Source organism: Bombina bombina, chromosome 1, assembly GCF_027579735.1.
Source record: "Bombina bombina isolate aBomBom1 chromosome 1, aBomBom1.pri, whole genome shotgun sequence".
NCBI classification, from domain to species: domain Eukaryota; kingdom Metazoa; phylum Chordata; class Amphibia; order Anura; family Bombinatoridae; genus Bombina; species Bombina bombina.
In genome coordinates this window covers 1096812410-1096835810 of record NC_069499.1, presented here as the reverse complement: position 1 = coordinate 1096835810, position 23401 = coordinate 1096812410, and the positions used below count along the sequence as shown (strand labels likewise).

Sequence of the window (23401 nt, the reverse complement as noted above, 5' to 3'; positions counted from 1 at the left end):
TGTTGCTTACAACATTATTTTCCTTTCCTGTGTTACTTGCTCAGTGATAACTGGGGAAAAATAAAAATAATTATGGATGAGTTTGCTTTAGAACCAGCTGCGCAGTTTGAGCCAGAACGTAATTTTAATAAAATAAATTGTTTTCCTTTGTGCTGGATCAAGTAGAGGTAATGACAAGTTATTATGCGTGAGGCTATGAAAATAAGATTCTATCTCTTAGGACACCGGTTGACAGATTTAAACAAAATGTTGCAGGCCTTCAGTATTGAATACATGACAGCCAAGAAAGGGAAATTGTATATAGAATAATAAACATAATAAAAAAGGGTCCAAAGATATGGCTTCCTGACTTTCTCAAGTCCTACTTTATAAACTCATAAGGGCATGCAGGTATTTTTTTTCTCCCTCCACTTTAGTCTACAAAAGCAAACCTTTTATAATTTAATTTAAAATGTTATCACTTGGTGTTTTTAATAAACAAAAGCTCCTCAGACTTACATATTGCACCATGTACTGATCCTATTGCTCAATCAGTATCAAGTTATCATCTTGTGTGTCTGTGCTTAGGGAGTGCAGTTGGCAATTCATTTGTTTTTAATGCAAAGTGCTAAGAAAATTGTTTTTAGTAAATCAAAATGATTCTCTATGAACTTTGTTTTTAATCTCTCTCTTTCCTACTTTACTGCTTGCTTGAACCCTCCATTTCAGGCTGGCTTTTTTCCTGCTTATTTTCTTATGCATATTATTTGCTCTCTTATTTTTACTTGTAAAATTGTTTGCTTGGTCTAAAAAAATAAAATAAATCCCCACTCTAAAGAAAATAAAACTTAGTATTACAGTGCCTTGCAAAAGTATTCACCGCTTGACATTTTCCCTTTTTTGTTGCATTACAACCTGGAATCAGAATGGATTTTTTGGGGTTTTGTATCATTTGATTTACACAACATGCCTACCACTTTGAAGATGCAAAAAAACCAACTTAAGCATGCATAACTACCCCCCCCCCCCCCATTCTTCAAGGCAAAACTGCTCTAGCTCCTTCAAGTTAGATAGGTTCTGCAGGTGTACAGCAGTCTTTAAGTTGTACCACAGATTCTCAAATCAATTGAGGTCTAGGCTTTGAATAGGCCATTCCAAGACTTTCAAATGATTCCCCTTAAACCACTCGTGTGTTCCTTTAGCAGTATGCTTAGGGTCATTGTCCTGCTGTAAGGTGAACCTCCATCCCAGTCTCAAATCTCTGAAAGACTGAAACAGGTTTCCCTCAAGAATTTCTCTGTATTTAGCACCTTCCATCATTCCTTCAATTCTGACCAGTTTCACAGTCCCTGCTGATGATGCTGCCACCTCCATGTTTCACTGTGGAGATGATGTTCTTGGGGTGATGAGCGGTATTGGGTTTGCGCCAGACATAGTGTTTTCCTTGATGGACAAAAAGCTCAATTTTAGTCTCATCTGACCAGAGTACCTTCCATATGTTTGCTGTTCGCCGAAAGGCATGTGGGGAGAGTCCCCACAAAGCAATGGTTTTTTTTTTCCGTAAAGCCCAGCTCTGTGGAGTGTACAGCTTAAAGTAGTCCTATGGACAGATACTCCAATCTCCGCTGTAGAGCTTTGCAGCTCCTTCAGGGTTATCTTTGGTCTCTTTCTTGCCTCTCTGATTAATGCCCTCCTTGTCTGGTCCGTGAGTTTTGGTGGGTGGCCCTCTCTTGGCAGGTTTGTTGTGCCATATTCTTTCCATTTTTTCAATAATGGATTTAATGGGGCTCCGTCGGAGGTTCAATGTTTCGGATATTTTTTTATAACCCAACCCTGATCTGTACTTTTCCACAACTCTGTCCTTGACTTGTTTGAAGAGAGCTCCTTGGTCTTCATGGTGCTGCTTGCTTGGTGGTGCGCCTTGCTGAGTGGCATTGCAGAACAGGTGTATATATTCTGAGATCATGTGACAGATCATGTGACACTTAGATTGCACACAGGTGAACTTTAACTAATTATGTGACTTCTGAAGGTAATTGGTTGCACCATATCTTATTTAGGGGTTTCACAGCAAAGGGGGTGAATACATATGCACACAACACTTTTCCGTTTTTTTTTTTTTGTTTTTTTTAAGCGTTATTTTAATTTTACTTCACAAATTTAGACTATTTTGTGTATGTCCATTACAAATCCAAATAAAAATCAATTTTAATTCCAGATTGTAATTCAACAAAATAGGGAAAATGCCAAAAGGGGGAAAACTTTTGGAAGGCACTGTAAACCAGCAGATGGAGCTCCCAGGAAAAGTCACTTCAGTTGGGAAGCCATTGTCTTAAAAAAAAAAAAAAAAAATAGAGAACTAGCATTCTGGAACCATTGTGAAGCAAAAAAATAATCTCTTGAAAAAAATAAGGCGGCTAAACTTTATTCCATAGTGCCTAAAGACATATAATGAAATACACAAGAATCCAAAACTTTCAGTCCATCCACTCATGCAAAAAACATTCATACAAAAAACATTCATACATAAAATAACCAAGATTCAACTCGGGCATCCCTGGAAGAATCAACATAAGGCTGTCATTAAGCTGTTGTCTTATCTCCTGAAATTTGAACAGTTCACTTCAATGTTGCAAAGGACAGTCCTTTATATGAACACTTTATATGTTCATATAATGGACTGTCCTTTGCAACATTGAAGTGAACTGTTCAAATTTCAGGAGATAAGACAACAGCTTAATGACAGCCTTATGTTGATTCTTCCAGGGACGCCCGAGTTGAATCTTGGTTATTTTATGTATGAATGTTTTTTGTATGAATGTTTTTTGCATGAGTGGATGGACTGAAAGTTTTGGATTCTTGTGTATTTCATTATATGTCTTTAGGCACTATGGAATAAAGTTTAGCCTTATTATTTTTTGCAAAAAGGTGTGCTGAGTTTTTTCAAGAGTAGTTTTATGGTAGGATTTGAGGCAATACTATACTCTTGCACCCTATATATAATCATTAGATTCCTTTCATTATTATTAGAGTATGTACGTGGTGCTGTGACTAGTACTAAGATTTTTCCAAAAAAATAATCTCTCTTGCTTATTTTCATAAAAGGTCATCGAGATAAACACAGTGCACGCTTATAGTTTAATTATTTAACTTTTGATTTCCCTTTTCATGGCATCCTGTGGTGGTTATGCCCACTGGCTGAGTCTTTCCACCTAATATACAAAATTATCTTTTGCAGTTAATATTTGTTGAGCAAACTCCACATGAGGGTCACTCCGTTCATATGTGTCGAACGGATCAAACTGCTGCTTTTGGTCTGAGGTCTGCATGCTGCAGCATCTTGGTTTCCCATTGTAGCAGCTTAGTGATTACATCATGTAGAGATATTCAGAATGTACTCAAGTGGGAAGAATGCAGCTTTATTGCTAAGAAATTTGGTTTTGAGACCTATTTAGACATTTCTCATTAATAGGAGCAAAACAAGGGTCAGGGAAAATGCTAATAAAAATTATGTAAACTTTGCTTTTGATCAAACACTTTTAAATCTGAATTAACTTTATACTTATTTTCCCTTACAGTTCATGACTTGCAAAGCTTTGGACTAGAAAATGTAAGTATGAGCTAATATACAATATTAGACCATATGTTTAGCTGTAGGACTATACAGCTGCAAAACAACAAAAGCCTTTGTCAGTACTTTTTGGTGGTGTTGGCCTTATATTTGTAAACCTACATGGAGGTGGCTGTATGGAATAAAATGCAAATATGAGTACAATGTTTTGTCCCTGTTGAAAGCAATATCAGGGCATGTCCATGGCAAACACTATACACACTCTTAACCCTTCTTTCTACATGAACCTTCCCACATTCTATCTGCTCCACATGCAAAAAACATACTCTTTTTTTCCAAAATGACTTACATTATCTCTACTTTTGTTTCCATGCACAGTCTGAATTTCTTTCATGTAGTTAGCAAGAGTCCATGAGCTAGTGACGTATGGGATATACATTCCTACCAGGAGGGGCAAAGTTTCCCAAACCTCAAAATGCCTATAAATACACCCCTCACCACACCCACAATTCAGTTTTACAAACTTTGCCTCCTATGGAGGTGGTGAAGTAAGTTTGTGCTAGATTCTAAGTTGATATGCGCTCCGCAGCAGGTTGGAGCCCGGTTTTCCTCTCAGCGTGCAGTGAATGTCAGAGGGATGTGAAGAGAGTATTGCCTATTTGAATGCAATGATCTCCTTCTACGGGGTCTATTTCATAGGTTCTCTGTTATCGGTCGTAGAGATTCATCTCTTACCTCCCTTTTCAGATCGACGATATACTCTTATATATATATATACCATTACCTCTGCTGATTTTCGTTTCAGTACTGGTCTGGCTTTCTACAAACATGTAGATGAGTGTCCTGGGGTAAGTAAATCTTATTTTCTGTGACACTCTAAAGCTATGGTTGGGCACTTTTTTTATAAAGTTCTAAATATATGTATTCAAACATTTATTTGCCTTGACTCAGGATGTTCAACATTCCTTTTTTCAGACAGTCAGTTTCATATTTGGGATAATGCATTTGAATCAATCATTTTTTCTTACCTTAAAATTTGACTTTTTCCCTGTGGGCTGTTAGGCTCGTGGGGGCTGAAAATGCTTCATTTTATTGCGTCATTCTTGGCGCTGACTTTTTTGGCGCAAAAAATCTTTTCCGTTTCCGGCGTCATACGTGTCGCCGGAAGTTGCGTCATTTTTTGACGTTCTTTTGCGCCAAAAATGTCGGCGTTCCGGATGTGGCGTCATTTTTGGCGCCAAAAGCATTTAGGCGCCAAATAATGTGGGCGTCTTATTTGGCGCTAAAAAAATTTGGGCGTCGCTTTTGTCTCCACATTATTTAAGTCTCATTTTTCATTGCTTCTGGTTGCTAGAAGCTTGTTCTTTGGCATTTTTTCCCATTCCTGAAACTGTCATTTAAGGAATTTGATCAATTTTGCTTTATATGTTGTTTTTTCTCTTACATATTGCAAGATGTCTCACGTTGCATCTGAGTCAGAAGAAACTTCAGGAAAATCGCTGCCTGGTGCTGGAACTACCAAAGCTAAGTGTATCTGCTGTAAACTTTTGGCAGTTGTTCCTCCAGCTGTTGTTTGTATTAAATGTCATGACAAACTTGTTAATGCAGAAAATATTTCCTTTAGTAAAGTACCATTACCTGTTGCAGTTCCCTCAACATCTAATGTTCAGAGTGTTCCTGATAACATAAGAGATTTTGTTTCTGAATCCATTAAGAAGGTTATGTCTGTTATTCCTCCTTCTAGTAAATATAAAAAATCTTTTAAAACTTCTCTTTATCCAGATGAATTTTTAAATGAACATCATCATTCTGATTCTAATGATTCTTCTGTTTCAGAGGACTCTGTCTCAGAGGTTGATGCTGATAAATCTTCATATTTATTTAAAATGGAATTTATTCGTTCTTTACTTAAAGAAGTCCTAATTGCATTAGAAATTGAGGATTCTGGTCCTCTTGATACTAAATCTAAACGTTTAGACAAGGTCTTTAAATCTCCTGTAGTTATTCCAGAAGTTTTTCCTGTTCCAGGTGCTATTTCTGAAGTAATTTCCAGAGAATGGAATAATTTGGGTAATTCATTTACTCCTTCTAAACGTTTTAAGCAATTATATCCTGTGCCGTCCGACAGATTAGAGTTTTGGGACAAAATCCCTAAAGTTGATGGGGCTATTTCTACCCTTGCTAAACGTACTACTATTCCTACGGCAGATGGTACTTCCTTTAAGGATCCTCTAGATAGGAAAATTGAATCCTTTATAAGAAAAGCTTATTTGTGTTCAGGTAATCTTCTTAGACCTGCTATATCTTTGGCGGATGTTGCTGCAGCTTCAACTTTTTGGTTGGAAACTTTAGCGCAACAAGTAAAAGATCATGATTCTCATAACATTATTTCTTTCATGTAATTAACAAGAGTCCATGAGCTAGTGACGTATGGGATATACATTCCTACCAGGAGGGGCAAAGTTTCCCAAACCTTAAAATGCCTATAAATACACCCCTCACCACACCCACAAATCAGTTTTACAAACTTTGCCTCCAAGGGAGGTGGTGAAGTAAGTTTGTGCTAGATTCTACGTTGATATGCGCTCCGCAGCAAGTTGGAGCCCGGTTTTCCTCTCAGCGTGCAGTGAATGTCAGAGGGATGTGAGGAGAGTATTGCCTATTGAATGCAGTGATCTCCTTCTACGGGGTCTATTTCATAAGGTTCTCTGTTATCGGTCGTAGAGATTCATCTCTTACCTCCCTTTTCAGATCGACGATATACTCTTATATTTACCATTTCCTCTACTGATTCTCGTTTCAGTACTGGTTTGGCTTTCTACAAACATGTAGATGAGTGTCCTGGGGTAAGTAAGTCTTATTTTCTGTGACACTCTAAGCTATGGTTGGGCACTTTATTTATAAAGTTCTAAATATATGTATTCAAACATTTATTTGCCTTGACTCAGAATGTTCAACTTTCCTTATTTCCAGACAGTCAGTTTCATATTTGGGATTATGCTTTAAATTATCATATTTTGTCTTACCTCAAAAATTTGACTTTTTTCCCTGTGGGCTGTTAGGCTCGCGGGGGCTGAAAATGCTTCATTTTATTGCGTCATTTTTGGCGCGGATTTTTTTGGCGCAAAAATTCATTTCCGTTTCCGGCGTCATACGTGTCGCCGGAAGTTGCGTCATTTTTTGACGTTATTTTGCGCCAAAAATGTCGGCGTTCCGGATGTGGCGTCATTTTTGGCGCCAAAAGCATTTAGGCGCCAAATAATGTGGGCGTCTTATTTGGCGCCAAAAAATATGGGCGTCGCTTTTGTCTCCACATTATTTCAGTCTCATTTTCATTTGCTTCTGGTTGCTAGAAGCTTGATGTTTGGCATTTTTTTCCCATTCCTGAAACTGTCTTATAAGGAATTTGATTTATTTTGCTTTATATGTTGTTTTTTCTCTTACATATTGCAAGATGTCTCACGTTGCATCTGAGCCAGAAGATACTACAGGAAAACCACTGCCTGCTGGATCTACCAAAGCTAAGTGTATCTGCTGTAAACTTTTGGTAGCTATTTCTCCAGCTGTTGTTTGTAATAATTGTCATGACAAACTTGTTAAAGCAGATAATATTTCCTTTAGTGATGTACCATTGCCTGTTGCAGTTCCCTCAACATCTAAGGTGCAGAATGTTCCTGATAACATAAGAGATTTTGTTTCTGAATCCATAAAGAAGGCTTTGTCTGTTATTTCTCCTTCTAGTAAACGTAAAAAGTCTTTTAAATCTTCTCTCTCTACAGATGAATTTTTAAATGAACACCATCATTCTGATTCTTTGGACTCTTCTAGTTCAGAGGATTCTGTCTCAGAGATTGATGCTGATAAATCTTCATATTTATTTAAGATGGAATTTATTCGCTCTTTACTTAAAGAAGTACTAATTGCTTTAGAAATAGAGGATTCTAGTCCTCTTGATACTAATTCTATACGTTTGGATAAGGTTTTTAAAGCTCCTGCGGTTATTCCAGAAGTCTTTCCTGTTCCTAATGCTATTTCTGCAGTAATTGCTAAGGAATGGGATAAATTGGGTAATTCATTTACTCCTTCTAAACGTTTTAAGCAATTATATCCTGTTCCGCCTGACAGGTTAGAATTTTGGGACAAAATCCCTAAAGTTGATGGGGCTATTTCTACCCTTGCTAAACGTACTACCATTCCTACGTCAGATGGTACCTCGTTTAAGGATCCTTTAGATAGAAAAATTGAATCTTTTCTAAGAAAAGCTTATCTATGTTCAGGTAATCTTCTTAGACCTGCTATATCATTGGCTGATGTTGCTGCAGCTTCAACTTTTTGGTTGGAAACTCTAGCGCAACAAGTAACAAATCGTGATTCTCATGATATTATTATTCTTCTCCAGCATGCTAATAATTTCATCTGTGATGCCATTTTTGATATTATTAGAGTTGATGTTAGATTTATGTCTCTGGCTATCTTAGCCAGAAGAGCTTTATGGCTTAAGACTTGGAATGCTGATATGGCTTCTAAATCAACTCTACTTTCCATTTCTTTCCAGGGAAACAAATTATTTGGTTCTCAGTTGGATTCTATTATTTCAACTGTTACTGGTGGGAAAGGAACTTTTTTACCACAGGATAAAAAGTCTAAAGGTAAAAACAGGGCTAACAATCGTTTTCGTTCCTTTCGTTTCAACAAAGAACAAAAGCCTGATCCTTCGTCCTCAGGAGCAGTTTCAGTTTGGAAACCATCTCCAGTCTGGAATAAATCCAAGCCTGCTAGAAAGGCAAAGCCTGCTTCTAAGTTCACATGAAGGTACGGCCCTCATTCCAGTTCAGCTGGTAGGGGGCAGGTTACGTTTTTTTCAAAGAAATTTGGATCAAATCTGTTCACAATCTTTGGATTCAGAACATTGTTTCAGAAGGGTACAGAATTGGTTTCAAGATGAGACCTCCTGCAAAGAGATTTTTTCTTTCCCATGTCCCAGTAAATCCAGTGAAAGCTCAAGCATTTCTGAATTGTGTTTCAGATCTAGAGTTGGCTGGAGTAATTATGTCAGTTCCAGTTCCGGAACAGGGGATGGGGTTTTATTCAAATCTCTTCATTGTACCAAAGAAGGAGAATTCCTTCAGACCAGTTCTGGATCTAAAATTATTGAATCGTTATGTAAGGATACCAACGTTCAAGATGGTAACTGTAAGGACTATATTGCCTTTTGTTCAGCAAGGGAATTATATGTCCACAATAGATTTACAGGATGCATATCTGCATATTCCGATTCATCCAGATCATTATCAGTTCCTGAGATTCTCTTTTCTAGACAAGCATTACCAATTTGTGGCTCTACCGTTTGGCCTTGCTACAGCTCCAAGAATTTTCACAAAGATTCTCGGTGCCCTTCTGTCTGTAATCAGAGAACAGGGTATTGTGGTATTTCCTTATTTGGACGATATCTTGGTACTTGCTCCGTCTTTACATTTAGCAGAGTCTCATACGAATCGACTTGTGTTGTTTCTTCAAGATCATGGTTGGAGGATCAATTTACCAAAAAGTTCTTTGATTCCTCAAACAAGGGTAACCTTTCTGGGTTTCCAGATAGATTCAGTGTCCATGACTCTGTCTTTAACAGACAAGAGACGTCTAAAATTGATTACAGCTTGTCGAAACCTTCAGTCACAATCATTCCCTTCGGTAGCCTTATGCATGGAAATTCTAGGTCTTATGACTGCTGCATCGGACGCGATCCCCTTTGCTCGTTTTCACATGCGACCTCTTCAGCTCTGTATGCTGAACCAATGGTGCAGGGATTACACGAAGATATCTCAATTAATATCTTTAAAACCGATTGTTCGACACTCTCTAACGTGGTGGACAAATCACCATCGTTTAATTCAGGGGGCTTCTTTTGTTCTTCCGACCTGGACTGTAATTTCAACAGATGCAAGTCTCACAGGTTGGGGAGCTGTGTGGGGATCTCTGACGGCACAAGGAGTTTGGGAATCTCAGGAGGTGAGATTACCGATCAATATTTTGGAACTCCGTGCAATTTTCAGAGCTCTTCAGTTTTGGCCTCTTCTGAAGAGAGAATCGTTCATTTGTTTTCAGACAGACAATGTCACAAGTGTGGCATACATCAATCATCAAGGAGGGACTCACAGTCCTCTGGCTATGAAAGAAGTATCTCGAATTTTGGTTTGGGCGGAATCCAGCTCCTGTCTAATCTCTGCGGTTCATATCCCAGGTGTAGACAATTGGGAAGCGGATTATCTCAGTCGCCAAACGTTGCATCCGGGCGAATGGTCTCTTCACCCAGAGGTATTTCTTCAGATTGTTCAATTGTGGGGGCTCCCAGAGATAGATCTGATGGCCTCTCATCTAAACAAGAAACTTCCCAGGTATCTGTCCAGATCCCGGGATCCTCAGGCGGAGGCAGTGGATGCATTATCACTTCCTTGGAAGTATCATCCTGCCTATATCTTTCCGCCTCTAGTTCTTCTTCCAAGAGTAATCTCCAAGATTCTGAGGGAATGCTCGTTTGTTCTGCTAATAGCTCCGGCATGGCCTCACAGGTTTTGGTATGCGGATCTTGTCCGGATGGCATCTTGCCAGCCATGGACTCTTCCGTTAAGACCAGACCTTCTGTCACAAGGTCCTTTTTTCCATCCGGATCTGAAATCCTTAAATTTAAAGGTATGGAGATTGAACGCTTGATTCTTGGTCATAGAGGTTTCTCTGACTCCGTGATTAATACTATGTTACAGGCTCGTAAATCTGTATCTCGAGAGATATATTATAGAGTCTGGAAGACTTATATTTCATGGTGTCTTTCTCATCATTTTTCTTGGCATTCTTTTAGAATACCGAGAATTCTACAATTTCTTCAGGATGGTTTGGATAAGGGTTTGTCCGCAAGTTCTTTGAAAGGACAAATCTCTGCTCTTTCTGTTCTTTTTCACAGAAAGATTGCTATTCTTCCTGATATTCATTGTTTTGTACAAGCTTTGGTTCGTATAAAACCTGTCATTAAGTCAATTTCTCCTCCTTGGAGTTTGAATTTGGTTCTGGGAGCTCTTCAAGCTCCTCCGTTTGAACCTATGCATTCATTGGACATTAAATTACTTTCTTGGAAAGTTTTGTTCCTTTTGGCCATCTCTTCTGCTAGAAGAGTTTCTGAATTATCTGCTCTTTCGTGTGAGTCTCCTTTTCTGATTTTTCATCAGGATAAGGCGGTGTTGCGAACTTCTTTTGAATTTTTACCTAAAGTTGTGAATTCCAACAACATTAGTAGAGAAATTGTGGTTCCTTCATTATGTCCTAATCCTAAGAATTCTAAGGAGAAATCATTGCATTCTTTGGATGTTGTTAGAGCTTTGAAATATTATGTTGAAGCTACGAAATCTTTCCGTAAGACTTCTAGTCTATTTGTTATCTTTTCCGGTTCTAGGAAAGGCCAGAAAGCTTCTGCCATTTCTTTGGCATCTTGGTTGAAATCTTTAATTCATCTTGCCTATGTTGAGTCGGGTAAAACTCCGCCTCAAAGAATTACAGCTCATTCTACTAGGTCAGTATCTACTTCCTGGGCGTTTAGGAATGAAGCTTCGGTTGACCAGATCTGCAAAGCAGCAACTTGGTCTTCTTTGCATACTTTTACTAAATTCTACCATTTTGATGTATTTTCTTCTTCTGAAGCAGTTTTTGGTAGAAAAGTTCTTCAGGCAGCGGTTTCAGTTTGAATCTTCTGCTTATGTTTTTTGTTAAACTTTATTTTGGGTGTGGATTATTTTCAGCAGGAATTGGCTGTCTTTATTTTATCCCTCCCTCTCTAGTGACTCTTGTGTGGAAAGATCCACATCTTGGGTAGTCATTATCCCATACGTCACTAGCTCATGGACTCTTGTTAATTACATGAAAGAAAACATAATTTATGTAAGAACTTACCTGATAAATTCATTTCTTTCATATTAACAAGAGTCCATGAGGCCCACCCTTTTTTGTGGTGGTTATGATTTTTTTGTATAAAGCACAATTATTCCAATTCCTTATTTTATATGCTTCGCACTTTTTCTTATCACCCCACTTTTTGGCTATTCGTTAAACTGATTTGTGGGTGTGGTGAGGGGTGTATTTATAGGCATTTTAAGGTTTGGGAAACTTTGCCCCTCCTGGTAGGAATGTATATCCCATACGTCACTAGCTCATGGACTCTTGTTAATATGAAAGAAATGAATTTATCAGGTAAGTTCTTACATAAATTATGTTTTTCTCCAACATTGGTGTGTCCGGTCCACGGCGTCATCCTTGTGGGATATTCTCTTCCCCAACAGGAAATGGCAAAGAGTCCCAGCAAAGCTGGTCACATGATCCCTCCTAGGCTCCGCCCACCCCAGTCATTCTCTTTGCCGTTGCACAGGCAACATCTCCACGGAGATGGTTAAGAGTTTTTTGGTGTTTAAATGTAGTTTTTATTCTTCTATCAAGTGTTTGTTATTTTAAAATAGTGCTGGTAGGTACTATTTACTCTGAAACAGAAAAGGATGAAGATTTCTGTTTGTAAGAGGAAGATGATTTTAGCAGACAGTAACTAAAATCGGTTGCTGTTTCCACATAGGACTGTTGAGATGAAGTAACTTCAGTTGGGGGAAACAGTTAGCAGACTTTTCTGCTTAAGGTATGACTAGCCATATTTCTAACAAGACTGTGTAATGCTGGAAGGCTGTCATTTCCCCTCATGGGGACCGGTAAGCCATTTTCTTAGTCAAAAACAAACAGAATAAAGGGCTTATTATGGGCTAAAAAACTGGTAGACATTTTTATGGGCTAAATCGATTGCTTTATTTGTGCATATTATTCAGATTTAGGCTAATAATTGGCATTTATAATCTTGGGGAACGTTTATAAAACGGCAGGCACTGTATTGGACACCTTTTTCAGTCAGGGGGCCTTTCTAGTCATAGACTGAGCCTCATTTTCGCGCCATTAATGCGCAGTTGTTTTTTGAGAGCAGGGCATGCAGATGCATGTGTAAGGATCTAAGAATCTCTGAAAAAGCTTTTAGAAGGCGTCATTTGGTATCGTATTCCCCTCAGGGCTTGGTTGGGTCTTAGCAAAGACTATATCTGGGACTGTATAGGGGTTAAATTGAAAAACGGCTCCGGTTCCGTTATTTTAAGGGTTAAAGCTCTGAAATTTGGTGTGCAATACTTTTAAGGCTTTAAGACACTGTGGTGAAATTTTGGTAATTTTTGAACAATTCCTTCATACCTTTTCACATATTCAGTAATAAAGTGTTTTCTGTTTGAAATTTAAAGTGACAGTAACGGTTTTATTTTAAAACGTTTTTTGTGCTTTGTTGACAAGTTTAAGCCTGTTTAACATGTCTGTACCTTCAGATAAGCTATGTTCTATATGTATGAAAGCCAATGTGTCTCCCCATTTAAATTTATGTAATAATTGTGCCATAGCGTCCAAACAAAGTAAGGACAGTACTGCCACAAATAATGATATTGCCCAAGATGATTCCTCAAATGAGGGGAGTAAACATGATACTACATCATCTCCTACTGTGTCTACACCAGTTTTGCCCATGCAGGAGGCCCCTAGTACATCTAGTGCGCCAATACTTATTACCATGCAACAATTAACGGCTGTAATGGATAACTCCATAGCAAATCTTTTATCCAAAATGCCTACTTATCAGATAAAGCGCGATTGCTCTGTTTTAAACACTGAAGAGCAAGAGGACGCTGATGATAATTGTTCTGTCATACCCTCACACCAATCTGAAGGGGCCATGAGGGAGGTTTTGTCTGAGGGAGAAATTTCGGATTCAGGAAAAATTTCTCATCAAGCTGAACCTGATGTTGTGACATTTAAATTTAAATTAGAACATCTCCGCGCACTGCTTAAGGAGGTGTTATCTACTCTGGATGATTGTGACTATTTGGTCATTCCAGAGAAATTATGCAAGATGGACAGGTTCCTAGAGGTTCCGGTGCCCCCTGACGCTTTTCCTATACCCAAGCGGGTGGCGGACATAGTAAATAAAGAGTGGGAAAAGCCCGGCATACCTTTTGTTCCTCCCCCTATATTTAAGAAATTATTTCCTATGGTCGACCCCAGAAAGGACTTATGGCAGACAGTCCCCAAGGTCGAGGGGGCAGTTTCTACTCTAAACAAACGCACTACTATTCCTATGGAAGATAGTTGTGCTTTCAAAGATCCTATGGATAAAAAATTGGAAGGTTTGCTTAAAAAGATTTTTGTACAGCAAGGCTACCTTCTACAACCAATTTCATGCATTGTTCCTGTCACTACGGCAGCGTGGTTCTGGTTCGAGGAACTAGAAAAGTCGCTCAGTAGAGAAACTCCATATGAGGAGGTTATGGACAGAGTTCACGCACTTAAATTGGCTAACTCTTTTATTTTAGATGCCGCTTTGCAATTAGCAAAATTAGCGGCGAAAAATTCAGGGTTTGCTATCGTGGCGCGCAGAGCGCCTTGGCTAAAGTCTTGGTCAGCAGATGTGTCATCCAAGACAAAATTGCTTAACATTCCTTTCAAAGGTAAAACTTTATTTGGACCTGATTTGAAAGAGATTTCAGACATCACTGGGGGGAAAGGGCCACGCCCTTCCACAGGATAGGTCTTTTAAGGCTAAAAATAAGCCTAATTTTCGTCCCTTTCGCAGAAATGGACCAGCCTCTAATTCTGCATCCTCTAAGCAAGAGGGTAATGCCTCACAACCCAAACCAGCCTGGAAACCAATGCAAGGCTGGAACAAGGGTAAGCAGGCCAAGAAGCCTGCCGCTGCTAACAAAACAGCATGAAGGAGTAGCCCCCGATCCGGGACCGGATCTGGTGGGGGGCAGACTCTCTCTCTTTGCTCAGGCTTGGGCAAGAGATGTTCAGGATCCTTGGGCGCTAGAAATAGTTTCTCAAGGTTATCTCCTGGAATTCAAGGAACTATCCCCAAGGGGAAGGTTCCACAAGTCTCAATTATCCTCAAACCAAATAAAGAGACAGGCATTCTTACATTGTGTAGAAGACCTGTTAAAGATGGGAGTGATACACCCAGTTCCAATAGAGGAACAAGGAATGGGATTTTATTCCAATCTGTTCATAGTTCCCAAAAAAGAGGGACCGTTCAGACCAATTTTGGATTTGAAGATCCTAAACAAATTTCTCAGGGTACCATCGTTCAAAATGGAAACTATTCGAACGATTCTACCCACCATCCAGGAAAGTCAATTTATGACTACCGTGGATCTAAAGGATGCGTACCTACATATCCCTATCCACAAGGAACATCATCAGTTCCTAAGGTTCGCTTTTCTGGACAAACATTACCAGTTTGTGGCTCTTCCATTCGGATTAGCCACTGCTCCAAGGATTTTCACAAAGGTGCTAGGGTCCCTTCTAGCGGTTCTAAGACCAAGGGGCATTGCAGTAGTACCTTACTTGGACGACATTCTAATACAAGCGTCGTCCCTGTCAAAGGCAAAGGCTCATACGGACATCGTTCTAGCCTTTCTCACATCTCACGGATGGAAGGTGAACAAAGAAAAGAGTTCTCTGTCCCCGTCAACAAGAGTTCCCTTCTTGGGAACAATAATAGATTCCTTAGAAATTAGGATTTTTCTGACAGAGGTCAGAAAATCAAAACTGTCAAGTGCTTCATTCTGTTCCTCGTCCTTCCATAGCGCAGTGCATGGAAGTAATAGGATTGATGGTTGCAACAATGGACATAGTTCCTTTTGCACGAATTCATCTAAGACCATTACAACTGTGCATGCTCAAACAGTGGAATGGGGATTATACAGACTTGTCTCCAATGATTCAAGTAGATCAAAAGACCAGAGATTCACTCCGTTGGTGGCTGACCCTGGACCATCTGTCTCAGGGAATGAGCTTCCGCAGGCCAGAGTGGGTCATTGTCACGACCGACGCCAGTTTAGTGGGCTGGGGTGCGGTCTGGGAATCCCTGAAAGCTCAGGGTCTATGGTCTCGGGAGGATTCTCTTCTCCCGATAAACATTCTGGAACTGAGAGCGATATTCAATGCTCTCAGAGCTTGGCCTCAACTAGCAAAGGCCAAATTCATAAGGTTCCAATCAGACAACATGACGACTGTTGCTTATATCAATCATCAAGGGGGAACAAAGAGTTCCCTGGCGATGAAAGAAGTGACCAAAATAATTCAATGGGCGGAGGATCACTCCTGCCACTTGTCTGCGATCCACATCCCAGGAGTGGAAAATTGGGAAGCGGATTTTCTGAGTCGTCAGACATTTCATCCGGGGGAGTGGGAACTCCATCCGGAAATCTTTGCCCAAATAACTCAATTATGGGGCATTCCAGACATGGATCTGATGGCGTCTCGTCAGAACTTCAAGGTTCCTTGCTACGGGTCCAGATCCAGGGATCCCAAGGCGACTCTAGTAGATGCACTAGTAGCACCTTGGACTTTCAACCTAGCTTACGTATTCCCACCGTTTCCTCTCATTCCCAGGCTGGTAGCCAGGATCAATCAGGAGAGGGCCTCGGTGATCTTGATAGCTCCTGCGTGGCCACGCAGGACTTGGTATGCAGACCTGGTGAATATGTCATCGGCTCCACCATGGAAGCTACCTTTGAGACAGGACCTTCTTGTTCAAGGTCCATTCGAACACCCAAATCTGGTCTCCCTCCAACTGACGGCTTGGAGATTGAACGCTTAATTCTATCAAAGCGTGGGTTTTCAGATTCGGTGATAGATACTCTGGTTCAGGCCAGAAAACCTGTAACTAGAAAAATTTACCATAAAATATGGAAAAAATATATCTGTTGGTGTGAATCCAAAGGATTCCCATGGAATAAGATAACAATTCCTAAGATTCTCTCCTTTCTTCAAGAAGGTTTGGAGAAAGGATTATCTGCAAGTTCTCTAAAGGGACAGATCTCTGCTTTATCGGTCTTACTACACAAAAGACTGGCAGCTGTGCCAGATGTTCAAGCATTTGTTCAGGCTCTGGTTAGGATCAAGCCTGTTTACAGACCTTTGACTCCTCCCTGGAGTCTAAATCTAGTTCTTTCAGTTCTTCAAGGGGTTCCGTTTGAACCCTTACATTCCATAGATATTAAGTTACTATCTTGGAAAGTTTTGTTTTTGGTTGCAATTTCTTCTGCTAGAAGAGTTTCAGAGTTATCTGCTCTGCAGTGTTCTCCTACTTATCTGGTGTTCCATGCAGATAAGGTGGTTTTGCGTACTAAGCCTGGTTTTCTTCCTAAAGTTGTTTCTAACAAAAATATTAACCAGGAGATAGTTGTACCTTCTTTGTGTCCGAATCCAGTTTCAAAGAAGGAACGTTTGTTACACAATTTGGACATTGTCCGTGCTCTAAAGTTCTATTTAGAGGCTACTAAAGATTTCAGACAAACATCTTCCTTGTTTGTTGTTTATTCTGGTAAAAGGAGAGGTCTAAAAGCTACTTCTACCTCTCTTTCCTTTTGGCTTAAAAGCATTATCCGATTGGCTTATGAGACTGCCGGACGGCAGCCTCCTGAAAGAATCACAGCTCACTCCACTAGGGCTGTGGCTTCCACATGGGCCTTCAAGAACGAGGCTTCTGTTGACCAGATATGTAAGGCAGCGACTTGGTCTTCACTGCACACTTTTGCCAAATGTTACAAATTTGATACTTTTGCTTCTTCGGAGGCTATTTTTGGGAGAAAGGTTTTGCAAGCTGTGGTGCCTTCCGTTTAGTTGACCTGATTTGCTCCCTCCCTTCATCCGTGTCCTAAAGCTTTGGTATTGGTTCCCACAAGTAAGGATGACGCCGTGGACCGGACACACCAATGTTGGAGAAAACAGAATTTATGCTTACCTGATAAATTACTTTCTCCAACGGTGTGTCCGGTCCACGGCCCGCCCTGGTTTTTTAATCAGGTCTGATGAATTATTTTCTCTAACTACAGTCACCACGGTACCATATGATTTCTCCTATATATATTTCCTCCTGTCCGTCGGTCGAATGACTGGGGTGGGCGGAGCCTAGGAGGGATCATGTGACTAGCTTTGCTGGGACTCTTTGCCATTTCCTGTTGGGGAAGAGAATATCCCACAAGTAAGGATGACGCCATGGACCGGACACACCGTTGGAGAAAGTAATTTATCAGGTAAGCATAAATTCTGTTATTCTGCTTCAACATGCTAATAATTTTATCTGTGATGCCATTTTTGATATTATCAGAGTTGATGTCAGGTTTATGTCTCTAGCTATTTTAGCTAGAAGAGCTTTATGGCTTAAAACTTGGAATGCTGATATGTCTTCTAAATCGACTCTAATTTCCCTTTCTTTCCAGGGTAATAAATTATTTGGTTCTCAGTTGGATTCTATTATCTCAACTGTTACTGGTGGGAAAGGAACTTTTTTACCGCAGGATAAAAAATCTAAGGGTAAAAACAGGGCTAATAATCGTTTCCGTTCCTTTCATTTCAACAAAGAACAAAAGCCTGATCCTTCATCCTCAGGAGCAGTTTCAGTTTGGAAACCATCTCCAGTCTGGAATAAATCCAAGCCTTCTAGAAAAGCAAAGCCAGCTTCTAAGTCCACATGAATTTGCGGCCCTCATTCCAGCTCAGCTGGTAGGGGGCAGATTACGTTTTTTCAAAGAAATTTGGATCGATTCTGTTCACAATCTTTGGATTCAGAACATTGTTTCAGAAGGGTACAGAATTGGTTTCAAGATAAGACCTCCTGCAAAGAGATTTTTTCTTTCCCGTGTCCCAGTAAACCCAGCGAAAGCTCAAGCATTTCTGAAATGTGTTTCAGATCTAGAGTTGGCTGGAGTAATTATGCCAGTTCCAGTTCTGGAACAGGGGCTGGGGTTTTATTCGAATCTCTTCATTGTACCAAAGAAGGAGAATTCCTTCAGACCAGTTCTGGATCTAAAAATATTGAATCGTTATGTAAGGATACCAACATTCAAAATGGTAACTATAAGGACTATCCTGCCTTTTGTTCAGCAAGGGCATTATATGTCTACAATAGATTTACAGGATGCATATCTGCATATTCCGATTCATCCAGCTCACTATCAGTTTCTGAGATTCTCTTTCCTGGACAAGCATTACCAGTTTGTGGCTCTGCCGTTTGGCCTAGCAACAGCTCCAAGAATTTTTACAAAGGTTCTCAGTGCCCTTCTGTCTGTAATCAGAGAGCAGGTTATTGTGGTTTTTCCTTATTTGGACGATATCTTGGTACTTGCTCAGTCTTCACATTTAGCAGAATCTCATACGAATCGACTTGTGTTGTTTCTTCAAGATCATGGTTGGAGGATCAATTCACTAAAAAGTTCATTGATTCCTCAGACAAGGGTAACCTTTTTGGGTTTCCAGATAGATTCAGTGTCCATGACTCTGTCGTTGACAGACAAGAGACGTCTAAAATTGATTTCAGCTTGTCGAAACCTTCAGTCACAATCATTCCCTTTGGTAGCCTTTTGCATGGAAATTTTAGGTCTTATGACTGCTGCATCTGACGCGATCCCCTTTGCTCGTTTTCACATGCGACCTCTTCAGCTCTGTATGCTGAACCAATGGTGCAGGGATTACACAACGATATCTCAATTAATATCTTTAAAACCGATTGTACGACACTCTCTAACGTGGTGGACAGATCACCATCGTTTAGTTCAGGGGGCTTCTTTTGTTCTTCCGACCTGGACTGTAATTTCAACAGATGCAAGTCTTACAGGTTGGGGAGCTGTGTGGGGGTCTCTGACGGCACAAGGAGTTTGGGAATCTCAGGAGGTGAGATTACCGATCAATATTTTGGAACTCCGTGCAATTTTCAGAGCTCTTCAGTCTTGGCCTCTTCTGAAGAGAGAATCGTTCATTTGTTTTCAGACAGACAATGTCACAACTGTGGCATACATCAATCATCAGGGGGGGGACTCACAGTCCTCTGGCTATGAAAGAAGTATCTCGAATTCTGGTTTGGGCGGAATCCAGCTCCTGTCTAATCTCAGATTATCTCAGTCGCCAATCGTTGCATCCGGGCGAATGGTCTCTTCACCCAGAGGTATTTCTTCAGATTGTTCAAATGTGGGAACTTCCAGAAATAGATCTGATGGCTTCTCATCTAAACAAGAAACTTCCCAGGTATCTGTCCAGATCCCGGGATCCTCAGGCGGAGGCAGTGGATGCATTATCACTTCCTTGGAAGTATCATCCTGCCTATATCTTTCCGCCTCTAGTTCTTCTTCCAAGAGTAATCTCCAAGATTCTGAAGGAATGCTCGTTTGTCCTGCTGGTAGTTCCAGCATGGCCTCACAGGTTTTGGTATGCGGATCTTGTCCGGATGGCCTCTTGCCAACCGTGGACTCTTCCGTTAAGACCAGACCTTCTGTCGCAAGGTCCTTTTTTCCATCAGGATCTCAAATCCTTAAATTTAAAGGTATGGAGATTGAACGCTTGATTCTTGGTCAAAGAGGTTTCTCTGACTCTGTGATTAATACTATGTTACAGGCTCGTAAATCTGTATCTAGAGAGATATATTATAGAGTCTGGAAGACTTATATTTCTTGGTGTCTTTCTCATCATTTTTCCTGGCATTCTTTTAGAATTCCGAGAATTTTACAGTTTCTTCAGGATGGTTTAGATAAAGGTTTGTCCGCAAGTTCCTTGAAAGGACAAATCTCTGCTCTTTCTGTTCTTTTTCACAGAAAGATTGCTAATATTCCTGATATTCATTATTTTGTACAAGCTTTGGTTCGTATAAAACCTGTCATTAAGTCAATTTCTCCTCCTTGGAGTTTGAATTTGGTTCTGGGGGCTCTTCAAGCTCCTCCTTTTGAACCCATGCATTCATTGGACATTAAATTACTTTCTTGGAAAGTTTTGTTCCTTTTGGCGATCTCTTCTGCCAGAAGAGTCTCTGAATTATCTGCTCTTTCTTGTGAGTCTCCTTTTCTGATTTTTCATCAGGATGAGGCGGTGTTGCGAACTTCTTTTGAATTTTTACCTAAGGTTGTGAATTCCAACAACATTAGTAGAGAAATTGTGGTTCCTTCATTATGTCCTAATCCTAAGAATTCTAAGGAGAAATCGTTGCATTCTTTGGATGTTAGAGCTTTGAAATATTATGTTGAAGCTACTAAGTCTTTCCGAAAGACTTCTAGTCTATTTGTTATCTTTTCCGGTTCTAGAAAAGGCCAGAAAGCTTCTGCCATTTCTTTGGCATCTTGGTTGAAATCTTTAATTCATCATGCCTATGTTGAGTCGGGTAAAACTCCGCCTCAAAGGATTACAGCTCATTCTACTAGGTCAGTTTCTACTTCCTGGGCGTTTAGGAATGAAGCTTCGGTTGATCAGATTTGCAAAGCAGCAACTTGGTCCTCTTTGCATACTTTTACTAAATTCTACCATTTTGATGTGTTTTCTTCTTCTGAAGCAGTTTTTGGTAGAAAAGTACTTCAGGCAGCGGTTTCAGTTTGAATCTTCTGCTTATGTTTTCATTAAACTTTATTTTGGGTGTGGATTATTTTCAGCAGGAATTGGCTGTCTTTATTTTATCCCTCCCTCTCTAGTGACTCTTGCGTGGAAAGATCCACATCTTGGGTAGTCATTATCCCATACGTCACTAGCTCATGGATTCTTGCTAATTACATGAAAGAAAACATAATTTATGTAAGAACTTACCTGATAAATTCATTTCTTTCATATTAGCAAGAGTCCATGAGGCCCACCCTTTTTGTGGTGGTTATGATTTTTTTGTATAAAGCACAATTATTCCAATTCCTTATTTTATATGCTTTCGCACTTTTTTTCTTATCACCCCACTTCTTGGCTATTCGTTAAACTGATTTGTGGGTGTGGTGAGGGGTGTATTTATAGGCATTTTGAGGTTTGGGAAACTTTGCCCCTCCTGATAGGAATGTATATCCCATACGTCACTAGCTCATGGACTCTTGCTAATATGAAAGAAATGAATTTATCAGGTAAGTTCTTACATAAATTATGTTTTTTTTATCCTAGAGAAGTATGTCTGAAATGCAAGAAGCAACGTTGTGCCATTGTGTGTTGGCCAAACAAAATTTCAGACATGTTTTTAAACCTTGTTGTGCAATGTTGCCTGACTTTGTGTAAAAGTTTTATGAAAGTGATTACTTCTATAACAAAAGTATTAATAAATTCTCTCCCAGATAAATATGACGCATAACATCAAACATCTGTCATTTGGAAGGGATTATCCTGGTATTGTAAATCCTCTTGATGGGACCAGTGTGGCAGCAGTACAAGGTATGGCCATTTTAATTCTGTGATCACAAACAGCAGTTCTCTTTGGCAAGTACAATAACTTAATGCTGACTTACTGCAAAAAACTGAACGCTCTTTAGGCATAGTTTATGTATAGATCCAATAGCACTTTTATATTAGACAAGTGCAAACATTAGGAATTGAGTTAATCACATTAATTATGAAAATGGCTGTGGCTTGTGAAATTGTGTTTTTTCTGTCACTGGAATTATTAGATAAAAAGTTCAACACACAATTATCTATATTCGCACATTTTTATATAAAAACTGCAGACCTGCGGCCATTTTTCTGTTTTTTTTTTCCACGAACAAATCACACACACACACACACACACACACACACACACACACACACACACACACACACACACACACACATTTATCCGTGCTCCATAATAGGTTTCCAAGACACAGAGCATTATTTTATACCAGAGCGTACTGACAAGAGGGTGGCATGAGTATCTGTAACTGTTCATGAACACTTCAAGGGACAAATTACATCTAGTGAGCAGTGTGGCCATCATTTGTAAGTTAGCCTGAAATTCTACAACTGGAACAGAGAGCTTCTTATCTATGTGTCAAACAAACAAAAAATCATGTTAATCAATCAGCTGACACTCAGCAACAGCATTGGTACAAAAGTGAGGTAAGGGAATGAATAAGAGGAATTAGGAAAAAAAAATCTTGCTGTAGGATGTAAAGAAAATGGCACCAAGAATACATTTCCGTAAGAATAGATTGAGTCGAAACACAGCAGGCAGATGTTACAGATGAAAAATGAACTGGCAGGAGAAAGGTGTATAGGATGGAGGTTTCTGATTAAGGAGATGGAGAGAACATGAATTTAAAAGGGAAAATAAATAGGTGATGAGGTAGATGATTAGGAGGGGAAGATAAAGAGAGAGTGGAAAAAAATGACCAAAAGGAGGAGTGATACACAAATCCCCAATTGAAAACAAACGGTATAACAAATAGGAAAAATGCTCTGTGATCTCAGCCAGAAAACACAAATCCAAGATAAGATTTTAACTTTAAGGTACTCAAAATGCTTTATGGTGACAGTAGACCTAAAGGATGTGTTACAGAATGTCCTTAGCGTTTTTTTTTTTTCTTTTTCTAAGATTCATGTTTAGTTAAAGCCACGTTTCAATTTGTTTGCCCACATTACTGAGTTTATTATTTTTAAAGTAGTGCAAGATTTTGCTGCTTTGTCCTAGGGTGTAGCCGTAGTCCATATCCGTCTCTTCAGTAGAGCTTTGGTGGCTTTAGAGCAATGGGAACTTGTGGGACATAATTCTCACTGCGCCTCCCATATTTAATGCTGCCCTAATCCTGATAGCCTAAGCAAGATTACCCAGGCTTTATCCTTTTTTCCACAGGGCTATGGGAGGGAGAGGACCTCTCAAACCTGCTGAGCTGCCCTGCTGTCGGGCAGATTTTGGAGTTAAGTGCTAACTTTTTATTCTGGCTCTGGGAAAGATCTCAGAGTAAGTTGGAGCACTTTATTAAATTCCAGGGGACTTAACTCCATTTTCTATAAGGGAGGGGACCCTGTGAC

General features: G+C 39.8%; 1 protein-coding gene across 1 annotated transcript in view; it reads left to right on the top strand.

Moving 5' to 3' along the window:
* ERGIC3 (ERGIC and golgi 3) overlaps window positions 1-23401 on the top strand; it is a 112012-nt gene that overhangs the window by 64379 nt on the left and 24232 nt on the right. Inside the window, exons 8-9 of the mRNA XM_053694993.1 lie at window positions 3558-3589; window positions 21730-21826. Of these exons, the coding sequence (XP_053550968.1) occupies window positions 3558-3589; window positions 21730-21826 (129 nt within the window). The remainder of the gene's footprint in view (window positions 1-3557; window positions 3590-21729; window positions 21827-23401) is intronic.